Source organism: Nicotiana tabacum, chromosome 4 (genome assembly GCF_000715075.1).
Source record: "Nicotiana tabacum cultivar K326 chromosome 4, ASM71507v2, whole genome shotgun sequence".
NCBI classification, from domain to species: domain Eukaryota; kingdom Viridiplantae; phylum Streptophyta; class Magnoliopsida; order Solanales; family Solanaceae; genus Nicotiana; species Nicotiana tabacum.
The window spans coordinates 143,746,896-143,763,394 of NC_134083.1; the positions used below are offsets into that span (position 1 = coordinate 143,746,896).

At 37.6% G+C, this 16,499-nt stretch overlaps 1 protein-coding gene across 1 annotated transcript; it reads right to left on the reverse strand.

The window, feature by feature from the left end:
* Positions 1 to 316: 316 nt before the first annotated feature.
* LOC107811431 (protein NRT1/ PTR FAMILY 5.10) lies at positions 317 to 9,934 on the reverse strand. The gene is made up of 4 exons (XM_016636359.2): positions 9,650 to 9,934; positions 9,329 to 9,546; positions 1,507 to 2,051; positions 317 to 1,192 (listed from the first exon to the last, which is right to left on the reverse strand). The coding sequence occupies exons 1-4, from the start codon at positions 9,786 to 9,788 to the stop codon at positions 376 to 378; spliced, it is 1,719 nt and encodes a 572-aa protein (XP_016491845.1). The 5' UTR covers positions 9,789 to 9,934; the 3' UTR covers positions 317 to 375.
* Positions 9,935 to 16,499: the final 6,565 nt, after the last annotated feature.

Consider the following 16,499-nt stretch of genomic DNA (forward strand, 5'->3'; position numbering starts at 1 on the left):
AGATAAGGACGTAGTGCTTAAAATGAAGGTTAGACATATATCACGAGTTCGAACCCTTTAAATGATTGAAACTTGGTATTTAAGTGGGAGCAAGATAGAGAGACAAGCCCATAACCGTCCGAGTTCCGAACCTGTAAGCACATTAGAGCTAGGCCAGCTAACTCACAGGGTATTCTCGGTTTTGAAAAGAAAAAAGAGAAATTGGACTCTTATCACTCCTTCAAAGAAACAAGGGTTGTAACCTCCTAGTGTAATTCCTAGATGCAGTGCACTGTGCTAAACAATCATTAGGCCGACTACCGAAAACACGACCAAGTCAGTACAACATTTTCACTTTAAATTCTCCATGAACAAAGTTATCCCACAGTACATCTTTCATATAGCACTTCCATTTTTGTAGATATAAGACCTAGCAAAGTACAAGTATAAAGTGAAAGACAAAACACTAAGTCCAGAAAGAAGCCAATAAAAGTAATCAAGATGTGCTCGGTTCAAGTTGTCTGAAAACCAACTATCCTGACCGTTTTTGGCAGTGGCTTTCGCAATAAAAGAGATGAGAAAACTGCTCAAGAAGTTTCCTACACCAGCTAAGCTGAGATACAGAGCAAGACCAACACTTCTCAGCTCTACCGGCACCTGATCATAGAAGAACTCCTGCAGACCAACCAAGGTGAATATCTCAGATATTCCATAGAGTAGATACTGAGGTATTAACCACCAGATGCTCATGGGAATAGTTGCTTTTGGATTATCAAGCAGCCCATACTCCAGAGCAGTTTGTAGACGAATCTTTTCAACAATTGCTGCAGTTACTATGGCAAGTATAGATACGAAAATTCCTGTTCCAATCCTTTGAAGCATTGTGATGCCCGAAGGTTTCCTAGTTATAGATCTTGCTAGCGGAATCAAAATACAGTCATATATAGGAATGAGGAAAACTGTAGAGATGCCAAGAAAACACTGCAAAGAAGCAGCTGGGATTTTAAAGTTTGAACCAATAGATCTGTCCATCGTAACACCTTGTTTGGTGAACAAAGTAGATGTCTGTGAAGACACAATGGCATACACCAAACATGTACTCCAAATTGGGATCAATCTAACAACTGATTTAGCCTCTTCAACCTCATTGAAGCTACAAACACTATTGTTGTCCTTGGAACCCTCCGGTGTAAGCAATGCTTTGTGAAGGAACCTGTGATGAATAAAAATGCGTCAATTTGAAGATGTCTCTTGCAGTAGATAAAAATCTTTCAGTTGAAAGGAAAGAGTATGCAAATACTTCAGTATGGTATCAACTACAGCACTGGACTTCACTGTCAATACCAAACTCAATAGAGTAGTAATCATGTCAAACCTACTAGAGTAGCCACATCAAAATAATCAACCATCCTAATGTGTGTGACAAGTCTGAAAGTTATTGTCTACTTAATTTCCAAAATGAGCGATGAATGTAAAATCAAGAGCTTTAATTTGTTCAAACAAGACGACAACAGGAGAACAACTTACTTTAGTTGTTGAGAACCTTCATGTGGTATAATACCATGCACTTGTAGTTGCATGGACACTGCTGATGTAGTTCTTCGCCAGTTCCTAGCTGCATTTATAAACACCCCACCTATTCTGACAAATGCCTTCTTTTCATCACAATTTTGACGGATACGGTAAGTGAATGTACCAAATAAGAAAACAGTAAGTGCAAGAACCATTACAATACAGGGAATTCCAAATCCAAGAGCCCAGCTAAGATTGTCTTGGATGTAACTCAAAATTAATATTGCCACCAGGGCACCTGCAGATAATCCAAAGTTCCACCAATTAAAAAACGAACTTTTGGCTTTACATTCTTCTGGGTCTTGTGTATCAAACTGGTCTGCTCCAAAAGCTTGTACACAAGGCTTGTGACCTCCCTGTGCAAATGCTACCAGATACAGAGCAAAGAAGAACAATACAGCTTGGAACTCAGGGGGTGAACATGCCTTGATAGTATCCGGATTTTGGCAATCAGAAGAGTTGAAAGGAAAAACAGCTAAAACAGTCAAGAAGCAAAGTCCCTGCAGTTAATGAGTACCAGGACCCAAATCAATATACTGTTACCATTTCCAGTGAAAAGCACTCCCAAATAAAATTCTTTTGCAAATGGATAATAGCAGATTCCACATACATGTCAGGAATTTTTAGTCAACACGAGTCCATGATCATACAATATCATACCAAAGCTAAAGCTTTCTCTATACCTTGTACTAAATGCTTCCTTCACTCATTCAAGTGGTATCGTAGTATGATCATTTCTTTCATCACTCTTATCACGGTTGAAGAACGAGCTTGAAACTGGGAAAGTGAGGAAGGCGTAGTGCTACTTGGCAAGGACAGTGAGGGAGAAAATGGATAGGCCTCAGCCCACTCACCGAAGAAACTCTAACATGTTGAGTGATTCAAGACTTCAAGTAGTCACTAGTAGGCCAATAAATGCAATTTTAGAGATCCTTCCACCAAGAAGTATTGCTGTTTGGAAGTGTCGGTCTTTTCACAGTCGAAGCCAAATAGCCAATGTGTTTGTTTTTTTTTTTTCCTTGTAATTAAGTAATTTTATTTACCAAGGGAAAATATATGTACAAGCAAAACAAAACCCATAAAGTTGGACATCCCCAACTTTTTACATTCATCTTCTCTTCCTCCCTATCCCCTTAGTTACAAAAATAGACAGAATTTAACTAAGGAAAGAAATTCATCCTTCTCAATTGCCCCGCAAGTTTTCGATCCCACTATCCCCTGCAGTGAACATCTTGTGTTATTAATCTTCTTAGAACTTCAACACTTCTCGACTTCTTTTGGAAGATTCTTATGTTCCGCTCTTGCTATAAGTAGTACACACATCCTGTCATTGTTAATCTGTAGATTCCAGCTTTAGTATCCTTTCCATTTGCATTTGTAACTGTCCATGCCAGTTCTTGATTCCTTCCCATTGGTCCTCTGTTTATTTTCATCCATGTGAGCATTTTTCCCCATAGGGTAGCAGAGAAGTTGCACTTAAAAAATAGGTGCTCAATGGATTCATCGTCATTGTCACACTGGACAAATTAGCTCAGTCGTCACACCCCACTTTGCTAATCTATCTCTAGTATATAGCCTCCCCAGTGCTGCCAATTGTAGTGTGAATATCCATTTAGGATATCCTGAATTGTTGCATATTAGTCTCCTCCAACTCACCTTTGGATAATCTCCTCTAAGTTTGTTGTATATCTTCTTGATTGAGAGGTGACTGGTCTTCAAGATGTCTTCATATAAGTATCCTGCTTTCTCCAAGGTATCTTTTGCCTTCATCACCTTTTTAACCATCCAGGACGCTTGTGGAGGGTCACACCCCCAAATATGTTTACCCTTCACATAGTAGCTATGAACCCATTGTATCCAAAGTCTATCCTTCTTTTGGCACAGGTTCCAGAAATGCTTGCATATTGCAGCTTTATTCCATAGGCATATATCAATGACATTGAACCCTCCCGCTGACTTAGGATAGCACACATTATCCCATGATAGTGATGCCTTCTTTGTCATCTCATTGTCTCCCGTCCAAAGATACCTTCTACATATAGATTCAATCACATTAAGTATCTTTTTAGGCACAATAAATGTCTGGCACCAGAAGGTTTGCATTGAGAACGGGATACTTTTAATAAGCAGAAGTCTCCCTGCATAGGACAAGAACTTTGCTGCCCATGTTGCAACTTTTCCCACTAATCTGTCCACTAAAGGTTGGCATTGTGAGACTGATAGTCTTTTGGAACTCAGTGGTACACCTAAGTACTTTACTGGTAGTGCACCTTTAGAAATTCCCAATATGTTCAGAATAGCTTGTTGAATATCCTCAGGTACTCCTCCACAGAAGATTGAACTTTTGTGTTTATTCACTACAAGTCCTGAGCAGTGGGAGAACCGGAGAAAACATTCATATAATAACTGCACAGATCTTATATCACCCCTGCAAAACAAAAGTAGGTCGTCAGCAAAACCTAGCTGTACAATCTGCAATTTCTCACATCTGGGATGGTAGTTAAAATCTGGTATCAGCCTCAGGGTCTTCAATTTTCTTGTCAGAAACTCCATTGCTATTACAAACAGGAAGGGGGATAGAGGGTCCCCTTGCCTTAGTCCTCTCCTGGCCACAAATGGTTGCGTAGGTCTTCCGTTAAGTAAAATGGAATATGTTACAGTGGTAACACAACCCATAATCCACTTCACAAATACATCAGGGAAACCCAAACCTACCATAACTTGCTCCAGAAATACCCACTCAAGCGAGTCATAGGCTTTTTGCATGTCCAATTTCATCACACATCTTGGTGATAACCCTTTTCTTCCGTAGCCTTTAATCAACTCATGGCTTAGGACAATGTTGTCAGCCTACCAGGGACAAATGCAGATTGACATTTATCAACCAAAGTATCCATCACCCCTTGTAGTCTCTTGGTTAGTACTTTTGAAATGATCTTGTAAAGGATGGTGCAACATGATATGGGTCTGAATTCCTTTATAGATTCAGGATTCGGTACTTTATGTATGAGTGTCACTAAAGTGAAGTTAATAGTTTTGAGCATGTTGGCGGTGTTGAAGAACTGAAGGATAGCTTCTGTAATCTCCTCCCCAATCACAGGCCATGCTTTTTTGAAAAAAACAGCATTCAAGCCATCACATCCTGGTGCTTTTCTATCATCAATATCCATCAAAGCTTGGTACACTTCAACCCTTGATATTGGCTGAATCAACCCTCTTTGTTGTTCCATAGTTAGCAGTGGTCCTTCCTTAAGTACAGAAGGATCAATGGCAGGCAGGGTATATGTTGATGTGCCAAGTAATTTCTCATAATATCCAGTTATTTCCTTTATTATCTCAGCTTCAGTATGGAGTCTCTCCCCCTGATCATTTTTAAGATTCCTGATGTGATTCTGTGAATACCTTTGCTTCATGGAGGCAAAGAAGTAGGCAGTATTAGAATCACCTTCTTTTAGCCACTGAATTCTAGACTTTTGCTTGTATATGCTTTCCTCGATACCACCCCATTTCTCCAATTGACATTTTAATTCCCTTTCTTCCTCCATTAGCATGGTGTTCAGGTAGTCGGCACTTAACTTCTCTTGCACCTCTTGTAGATGTAGTCTGACCTCCTTAATCTTCTTATCTACACCAATGAACTGCTCAGTATTGAGTCTTTTCAGATTCTGTTTAACCCCCATTAGTTTGTCCCATACTGCTCCCATGTTCTTCCTATTCGTATGTATGCTCCATCCCTCCTCAACTGCCTGTCGGAATTGTGTATGTTCAGCTATGCAATTGAAGAATTTAAAAGGCTTTCCTCCTCTTCTAGGTGATTCGGTGAAACTGATACTCAACTGTGAGTGATCAGAAAAGTGAGGCTCCAAAATATGAACTACTTGTGTGGTCATTTGATATCCAATCTGCATTTGCAATGGCTCTATCGATTTTGCTATATGTGTGGCTATTTTTCCATGTATACTCCCTTCCAAATGTTTTAACCTCACAGAATCCTGTAATCATTAAGAATTCCCTGAAGTCTCTTGTCTCATATTCTTGTACAGGTGAACCATGCATTCTGTCTTCTTGATGTAAGAGAGTGTTGAAGTCCCCCATAATGATCCATGGACCCTGTTGTATTTGTGTTATGCTTCGTAGACTTATCCACATGCTTTTCCTATCCTGAATTGAGTGAAGACCATAAACAGCTGTGAAGTGGAAACTCAGGTTCAGATCATATATCTTAGTCACCCCATGTATATACTGTATCTCTTTAGTGAGCAGAACAAAATCTATACGTCTTGGATCCCAGATTATCCATGTTCGCCCTTTATTATTAGAGCTAGCATTGGAAATCCATCTCCAACCTTGAGCTATCTTCTGGATTATTTTGGTTTCCAACTTTTCTACTACTCTATGCTCCAGTATGGCTAATAGCCCTATTTTATTTTCCTTTATAACTACTTTTAACTCCTTCTGCTTATATGCCTTATTAAGGCCTCTCACATTCCAAGTAACTATATTCATGCTTGGTTAGGTTGAGAGATTTTGGCCGCCTCGTTCCCTTTGTTACCACATCTTGCTTACATACAAGCATAACTATGGATTTGCTCTGTAAGCACTGGCTCTGCATTACTGCTCATTTGCTCGCTTAGAGGTTTAAACCCATTGGTTGTATCTAAGCAACTCTCCTCCCTGGGATTCTTAGTTGCTGATTTGCCTCTTACTACTTGTCATCCATCTTCCTTCTGATACTCATTTGTTAGTACTTTGTTGTTGCCTTCACCTGTTTTAAGTTCAACCTCTTTGGTTGTAGGTTGGACAATAATTCCTTTTGGGAATATTTAATGCACATGTATTTTCGCTGCTCCTCCAGATTTGCTTAGGCCTTGTAGTCCTTCTTGGAGCTGGTTGAATTGGTCGTTTTTGAGCTGGTACATGGTTACAATTATGGCCAACTTGAAGGCATATTGTGCAATACTCGGGCTCCCATTCATATTCATTACCTGTTCAAATACTCTTCCACTAAGGTCCTGCACTTTGACACTCCTAGGCAAAGGTCTGGTAACATCAATCTTGACAAGCAACCTAGCATATGAGATTCTAGCGGACAATGTTGTGCAATCATCTGCATAGAGGGGGTTTCCTAGTGCACTGCCAACTTTGCTTAAACATTTCATTGTCCAGCAGTTCAAAGGCAAATTTGGTAGCATGATCCACAATGGAACAGTGCTCAATACTTCCTCATACAAGTTGAAATCCGGAGCCCATGGTTTCATTATCACAGATCTACTATTAATCGTGTGGGGGCCAGAATAGAATACCTCATTTCGTTCATCCATATTGCTGAATTTGATCACGAAGTAATCGTCATTGTGGTAAAATATCTGTGGTTTATCTACAAACCTCCAGTGAGTATTAAGAAACCTTTCCATAGCTCCAATCGATGGGGAAACTCCAATAACGTACACTATTATCGGTGTTTTCCATTTCATGTTCCCTTCTTCTGTGTCTTCTGGATCCAATTGAACAATTTTTTCACCCTTGTGAATCATCGGGGCTATGAATTGTAAATTCATACCCTTCGAGGCCAGTTTGTTACCCGCAACAACTCCAGCCCAAGTCTGTGAACCCATAGCCGGTTGATTATGCTCAAATTCCCCCTGTGATTCAGTTTGCTTGTCCTTACCATTACTTACTGTCACTTCTTCTTCATTGTTCCTCCTAGCTGGACTGGTATTCCCTGTTGACATTCCACTATCGGGGCTGGAGATGGACTCAATCGGAACCAATTTTCCCTTCCCCGACCCAGACGCCTCGCTGGTCGGTGTCATCACCTTCATCGTTGGTGCTGGTGGTGATTTCGTGCCGGATCCAGCAATCACTACTCCTTTCGGAGAACTGGTAGAAGCTTTCCCTGATAACCATCCGTCACCCCTCGGCTCTGAAATCGAAACCCTGTTCGAGTTCCTCTTAGGTCTGCCTCTCCCCATTTTCGGTCCAGAAGCGCACGTTAGCCAATGTGTTTGTTAGTGTGCATCATGTTAGAAGGTAAGAGAACTCTAAAAGTGTATGTTGCTATTGCTGCATGCTATTCTACTTTGCGCTTCTTGAGCCAAAAAGTAGTCAATTTTTTCTCTTGTTTCTCTACTCTTATGAATAATATGAGCAATAAGTCAACAACTATGCTACAAGCTGCAGTACTGAATGACTAAACTCGAGACTTATATCGTTTTAAGTGTAGATAAATTCGAGAATGAAATCCACAGCATAATGACATGTTATAAAATGTTATAAACGTGTGTGCCCTTTGACTAGTTAACCATCAGTGGATAGCGCTTGGGAAAATACATCATTCATAGACACGGTAGACAAGTGAGCACACATACTTGCAAGAATTACTATATGCCTCCAAATTAAACATCAAGTGCAACGGGAGTCCAGCCTGATTGCACAAGCTTTTATAAACATAGAACACCATCAAATGTAACAATCAAGGCCGGCTCAACAAAGTTGGTGGCTTAAAGTGAAACCTTAATAAAAGGCCTTAAACTTTTTTTTAAAATTTCATACATGTTTTTATTTGAAGTCTATCTTCCTAACTTTTTGAGATGCAAAGTTATAAGTAATTCTTTTGTAATCGATTTCTTCTAACAATTTTTTTCATTGATAGTATATATAATTAATCAATTTAATCTCCCTCGATATACTATTGATCTTAGGTAAGATTTTATCAACTTTAATTTTGAAAAACGTCATTCCGCATCTACAGTTTTTACAGGAACTATTAACATTACTATATAAGCAATATAGGCATTTGGAAAAGAATTAAGTTTTTTATCTGGTTGAATACAGTGATTAGAGTATTTTCTTCTACTTGTACTATTTTGCTTAACACATTTAAGTTGGCAAATAAATTTAAACCATCATTATTGAGTGACTATTATGTTTTAAGAATTTTTTGAGATTAAGGCAATATTTTCAAGATTCTTATCACCTAGTCATCTCAAATTGTTATCACCAAATAGAAAATCAAAACTATTTTCACACGCTTAGAATTGTCACATCCATTTCGAAGATTTATTTATTTTACTTTAAAATTCTCATTATTTCCAAAAATAATAATCATAAATCTACTACTAGTGAAAAATAAGGCCCAAAATTTTGAGGCGTAAGCCCTTGCTTTATTTGCCTTACCCTCAGGCCGACACTGGTAACTACTCCCTCCGGTCCACTTAAATTGATTTTTAGTTGTTTTCACACATATTAAGGAATACACCTTTTAGCATTAATTAATAATGAAATTGACCGTATTAACCTTAATTTGTTCATTGGAAATATAACAAATACTTCAAGGTTCTTTACTCCAAGGGCAACTTTGGGGAATAAAAAAGGTTAATTCTTTCTCGATACCTGAAAAAAATCAAATATCGTGGACCATAAAAAAAGGCCAAAAAATCAATTAAAGTGGACCAAATGGAGTAGTTATTTTTTTGTTTTACATTTGTTATAATTAAATGGCACTTATTCTTTCAAATATAAAAGGTGTCAACTTTTTGGTGACGGAAGAAAAATGAAATAGTGTCCTATAAAATGAGAGGGAGGGAATTTAGATTTTGTAGATTGGCTTCGCATTAAAAGTAATACAGGATCCATTCAAAATAAGTCCTCTGCCATAAACATCCTATCTAGTCTAGTAATAATAAATCAGCAAACCAGCGCCACAAAATAAAGTATTACAAATCAAACACAGAGTACAACCATGTCAAAGTAAAAAAGCAGAGTAAGGAGTAACAACCAGGACATAGAGCACAGAGGCGATGATAATTGTACGGTACCGACCCAAGAAGGAATCTGCGATAAACGCACCCAGTAGCGGCAAAAGGAACGCCGTTCCAGACCAGGCGTTCACATTGGCCGCCGCCGTCGCCGTTGACTGGCCAATTGGGCCCGTCAAGTAGTTTATCAAATTCGAACTTATCCCGTAATATGCAAATCTCTCCGCCACTTCCACACCTAACAATAGTTATTTGTTGTTTTAAAAATGTTAAAGAATTATTTGCTGCTTTAAAAGACAGAGATGGTTAAGTTGCAGGAAATTTTGATAAAGTGAGTTTACCAATGATGAAGTATGCGGAATTCCATCCACCGGATTTGGATCGGGTCACCTGACGACCCTTGTAGTCGATGAAGCCTTCAACCACTTCGCCGCCAAGAAATGGTGTTTCGGCGTCGGAGATGTTGGCTCCGTTGGCCATGAGGTGACCACGACAGTAGCTGAATTCCAACTACTGCTTCACTGTTGGGTGACGTAACAGCGCTATTTTTTTTTAACTTGTCTTTTTTGTTCCACTCTTTTTAGTGGAAAAATTATTAAATTTTCTCTTATGGTAGTTCTTTATTATTATGTCTTTTATAAATATAAAAAAATAGTTCATTTTTACACATAAAATTTTTTAAAATAACACACAAGAGAAAATGTTTCTTCTATTCAAGTTATAAATGGTCACAGGAGATTAATTTCTCTTATTTTTTTGCAATGTTTTTGTAGTGCATTCTCATTCATGATTGGTGCCGCAATAGTTAAGCAGTCAACAAGTTATAAATGTTACTCCATCCTTTTCAATTTATATGACAACAGTTCTTTTTTAGTCTGTATTAAAAGAAAAGCAACTTTCTAAATTTAGAAAACAATTAAGTTAAATTTCTATTTTACCTTAATGAAAAACTTTTTATATTACTCCCTTCTTTCACTTTTACTTTGCATGTATACTAAAAATAGATTTTTATTTTTACTTATCACTTTACGCATATCAAGAGAAGATAAAAAAAAATTCCTGTTATACCCACAGTATTTATTACTCATTTCAAATAATTTTCTCAAATTCAATAAAATATGTATCAATTAATATGGGTATCATAGTAAATTATGCACTTCATTTATTATTTCTTAACGGTTGTGAAAAGTCAAAATGTGTCAAGTAAAAGTGAACGGATAGTACAAGTTTCCAAAATCTTATATTCGCAAGATTTGGTAGATCTACCCATCTCATTCTTTGATCTGTCATATACTATTGTGTTGATCATACACAAGATTTTTTCTCGATATAGACTACAACTATCCTAAAATTAATCTTTTTCTTAAAAAATATCAAGACATTCATTTTTGGGCCACAATGGCAGAATTTATATACCATGGTCCTTAACCTATAGATTTTTTCTTCCTCCAAACAAAGAGGGGTTGTGGCCTCCTTGTGCAATTGCTACGAGAAACACCGGATGCTCATGGGAATACAGATATACCATAGAGTAGATATTGAGGTACTAACCACCAGATGCTCATGGGAACAGTTGCCATATGATTGTCGACCAGCCCTTACTCTAGAGCAGTTTGTAGACGATATCGCTCACCTATGGTTGCAGTTACAATGGCAACTATATGAAAGGAACAAACCTAGCTGTAAAATGAAAAAAAAATACTTAACGAAGAAAGAGAACAATATGCAAAAGGCAAAGAAGGAAATATATGTTGCACCAAAAGTTAGCAGCAACAAAATTCACAGTGTGAGGAAAGAAGAAAATGTGTGAGTTAATATCGGTGCATGCAAGAAAAGAAGCAATGTTCATATTCTGATATTTTCCTATAATTAGGCATCCCTTTCCTCAATTGTAAATCATCCCTCAAATTTCTTCAGAGTAATAAAATATTCTCTGTGTGGCCGTGGAATAGACAAAAATTACCGAACCACGTAAATCTTGTCTTGTCTTGTTTTACGAGTTTTAATTATTTTTCTCTTAAAATTATTATATCCTTCATTTAGTCCGACACGCTTCCCAATAACTGGTATCAGAGCATAGATAGTGTAATTCTGGTAGAAAAATACGGTATTGGTATAGGTACTATTTACAAAAATAGTGCGACATTATTGATCATCAATACTAACACTATTCACAATAGTGAAATACTATTCATTAATAGTGATAGTATTGTTCACCAATAGTGATTGTTGTCTACCTTATACGATTGAGACCTTTTTCTTACATAGAGTAGTATTTTTGCGGTTACTATTCACATAAAAAATTATGAAAAATGGCATTGGAAGAAGGAAAGATTAAGATTGACAAGTTCAATGGCAAAGATTTAGGATTCTGAAAAATACAAATAGAGAATTATTTGTACTAAAAAAAATTACACTTACCTCTGACAGGGTAAAATCAGATAATATGGCCAAAGTGGATTGGGATATTAGATCGCCAAGCTCTTGGTGTGATTCGTTTGACGCTGACACGAAATGTAGCGTTCGACATCATTAATGAAAAGACCATTGCAGGCCTGATAAAGGCATTATCAAATATGTACGAGAAGTCATCTGCTTCAAATAAAGTCTATTTGATGCGTTGATTGTTCAACTTGGAGATGCCAAAAGGTGGATCTGTTATAAAATATATCAATGAGTTTAATATAATATTAACTCAATTGAGTTCTGTTAATATAACATTTGATGACGAAGTCAGGGCGTTGATTCTACTATCATCTCTAACGGAGAGTTGGTCTGCAACAGTAACTACAGTTAGCAATTCATCTGGAAGTACCAAACTCAAATTGGATGATATTAGAGACTTGATTCTAATTAGCAAAGATATTCGCCGGAGAGAATCAAATGGTTCCCCAGGATCTGCTTTTAATATCGAAAGTAGGGGGAGAAGCAGCCAAAGAGGACAAAGTCATGGTCGTGGCAGATCAATATCAAGGAGAAGAGGGCAATCCAAGAATCGCAAAGACATTACTTCTTGGAATTGCAATAAAAAGGGTCACTACAGTAGTCAGTGTAGAGAACTAAAGAAGAAGAAGGATGAAAATTCAGCAAATGTAATTGCTGAACATGTTGGTGATGCACTAATTTGTTGCGCAGACAGTCCAGTCAAATCTTGAATTCTGGACTCAGGTGCATCCTTTCACTCTACCTCATGTAAAGAATTATTGCATATTTATATTGCTAAAAGATTCGGAAAGGTTTATCTATCAGACGGCGAACCTTTGAATATTGTCGGAAAAGGTGAAGTTCATATAAAGACTTCACAAGGGATACTATGGAAATTGCAAAATGTCCGACATATTTCTGGCCTCAAGAAAAATCTGATATCCATGGGTCAGATTGATAGTGAAGGATACACAACAGTATTCAGTAACGGATCGTGGAACCAAAGGAAATTTGGTTATGGCACGAGGCTTCAAGAAAGGAACATTGTATGCAACCGCAATACAGAGAGATACTATAGCAGTAGTTAACCATGGTCGTGACACAATATTGTGGCACCATGAGTGAGAAGGGAATGAAGTTGTTGGTATCTAAAGAAAGGTTGCCAAACCTCAAACATGTTTAATTAGGTTTGTGCGAAGATTGCATTTACGAGAAACAAAAAAGAGTTAGTTTCTCAAAGGCGGGAAGGACGCTAAAGAAAGAGAAACTAGAACTAGTGCATACGAATATATGGGGACCAGATCCTGTAACTTCTCTGGGAGGCTCACGCTATTATATCACCTTCATTGACGATTCCACGAGAAAGGTATGGGTTTATTTTTTAAAAAATAAATCTGATGTGTTTGTTACCTTTAAAAGATGGAAAGCTGAAGTTGAAAATGAGACAAGCCTAAGTTAAAATGTCTAAAGTTTGACAATAGAGGAGAATATGATAGTCAAGAGTTTCAAGCATCATGCTCTGAGAATGGATCAGAATGATCAAGACGGTTCCTAGAACACCTGAACAAAATGGCATTGGTGAGAGGATGAACAAAACCCTGAATGAACGAGCCCAAAGTATGAGAATATATTTTCGGTTGCTGAAGTATTTTTGGGTTGAGGCTGTTCACATGGTGACTTACCCCATAAACAGGGGACCCTCTGTACCGCTAAATTTTGAAATTCTTAAGGAGGTATGAATACGAAAGGAGGTAACTCTCTCACATCTTAAAATCTTTAGTTGTGTTGCTTATATGGATATAAACTCCAATGATAGAGACAAGCTTGATCCTAAAGCCAAGAAATATTTCTTTATTGGCTATGGTGATGATAATTTTGGTTGTCGATTTTGGGATGATCAGAATGGAAAGATCTTAAGACACAGGAATGTCACATTCAATGAAAATGTGATGTACAAGGACAAGCTTGGAGTAGAACCAACCAACACCAGCAGATAGACATCTGAAATAGTTAAATTAGAAGAAATCTTAGAAAATGAAGTGGCTAGAGAGATTACAACTTATTCTGAAATTGAAGATGTATAACCAGAAGCTGAATCTGGATCAGAACCAGAATCAGAATCAGAACCAGAACCAGAACCAGAGGTAGAATCAGACGGAGAACCACATCTGGAGCCAGGACTTGAATCAAATTCGGGGTCAGTTATTCCTGAACCAACATTAAGGAGATCTAAAAGAGTCACAAATGCTCCAGATAGGTTAACTCTCTCTCTCTCTCTCTCTCTCTCTCTCTCTCTCTCTCTCTCTCTCTCTCTCTCTCTCTCTCTCTCTCTCTCTCCCCCTATTTACTTCTGACTGATGCTGGAGAACCATAGCATTTTATTGAAGCAATGCAGATGATAAACTCTAATAAGTGGAATCTAGCCATGAAAGAAGAGATGAATTCTCTTCAAAAGAATAAAACATGGATACTTACAGAGCTCCAAAAGGAAAGAAGGCATTGCAGAATAAGTGGGTGTACAGGGTCAAGGAAGAGCATGACAGTAAGAAGAGATACAAAGCACGATTAGTAGTAAAAGGATTTCAGAAGAAGGAAGGGATTGGCTATACCGAGATCTTCTCTCCTGTAGTCAAATTAACTACTATCAGGTTTGTGCTAAGTATCGTAGCTACAGAAAAATTACATTTGGACCAGCTAGATGTTAAAACTACTTTCTTGCATGGTGACCTTGAAGAAAATATCTATATGAAGCAACCTGAAGGTTTTCAAGTTTTTGGTAAAGAAAACCTTGTGTGTAAGTTGAAGAAGAGTTTGTATGGTTTGAAACAAGCTCCCCGACAATGTTACAAAAAATTTGATGGATTCATGCATAACAATGGTTTCACACGATTTGAAATAGACCGTTGCTGTTATGTCAAAAAGTTTGTTGAATCCTATATCATTTTACTATTGTCCGTTGATGATATGATAATTGCAGGATCTAGCATAAATGATATTAGCAGGGTTAAGCAACAATTAGTGGAGGAGTTTGAGATGAAAGACCTAGGACCATCTAAGCAAATGCTGGGGATGAGAATTAGTAGAGACAGGTCTGAAGGAACCTTAAATCTGTCTCAAGAGAAGTACATACACAAGGTACTAAGCAGGTTCAGTCTTCATGATGCGAAGACCAGAAACACTCCACTAGGAAGCCACCTCAGTTTGTCTAAGGAGCAATCACCAAAGACAGATGAAGATAGGCGGTATATGTCGAAGGTACCATATGCTTCATGTCACGACCTCAATTTCCCTCTGTAGGATATCGTGATGGCACCTAGTCTCTAAGACTAGGTAAGCCTAACATACATGTGGAATATAAATAAAAATTTATAAACTACCTTCAAATAACTCAACCACTATCATATAAAGAAACTCTATAACTCAACAGAATACAACTTCTGAAAATCCGGCGAATACAAGTCACAAGCTCTATAAGATGGTACTAAACATCCTTATACATTAGTGTCTATAAAAGGATAAGAAAATGAAATAGACTAGATAGAGGGTGACTCCGAGGCCTACGGATGCCGGCAGTAATACCTTGAAGTCTCCAAAACTAGCTCGTCTCACTGGTGCCCAGACTAGTATGAGGTACCTGGATCCTGCACAAAAGTTGTGCAGAAGCGTAGCATGAGTACACCACAATGGTACCTAGTAAGTTCCAAGTCTAACATCGATAGAGTAGTGACGAGGTCAGATCAAGGCCCTACTGAAAAAATAAAAAACTGAACAGGTATATAACAGTGTAATAATGATAACAATAGAAATGAGACAATAAAGAAATACACCGAGAATAGCTACACTGAACTAAGGCAAATAATGCATCACAGAAGAAAATAAGGAATGCTATGACGCGGAACAAAGTAACAGAACACAAGTGAAGTAATAGAAAAGTATCAACAAAAATCACTACCGATGTACCACCTCATAGTCTCAAATCACAAAATAATTCACAATCTTTCCTTATATCACCGCGGGAGCCTTGCATTTAGTTTTGAAAATCATTTTTCCCAAAATAGCTTCCCGCATTTTAGCCCACCTTATCACACCACGTGGCTTCAAGTAGTTCCTCTACTAGCAACACGCGTATCAAGCCCACCTTATCTCACCACATGCGTTTTAACCCCAAAACCTTATACCACCGCATGCGTATCAATATCACAATGTATCACAAATCGTACCTCAAGTGACCAATATTACAATTTTCCAAGACACCAACAACAATAGTGTTTTCACAACAAATATCCCATGGCTCAATCATAATATGTACAAGAGTCTCACAATAATAACCGGGAGTGAATAACTCAACAAGAATAGTATTTCACAACTTTACAACTTTTCAACTTTTCCTCAACGTAAATCACGACCTTTATAACTCAATACCAATTTCTACAATAAGATATTCCAAAAATAACAACTTTAAGTAAAGAACTCAACGGTTAAATAATGAATAGGGAATAGAGGAAACAATACTTTAACTAAATATGTAAAAGCAATTAACAAGTAAGAGATAAGACAAGTAGAACATGTGAAGATAGACTAATGATGATGATTATAACATGTTAAGATAACTCAATTAAGGCATGAAAGGAATCTACATAGCTAAAGCCGATAAATTTCTATATTTAGCCCGTGTACACACTTGTCACCTTGCGTACACGGCTTTCACATATCACAATTAATGCAAACCAACACCAATCCTAAGGAGTAATTCTCCCACACAAAGTT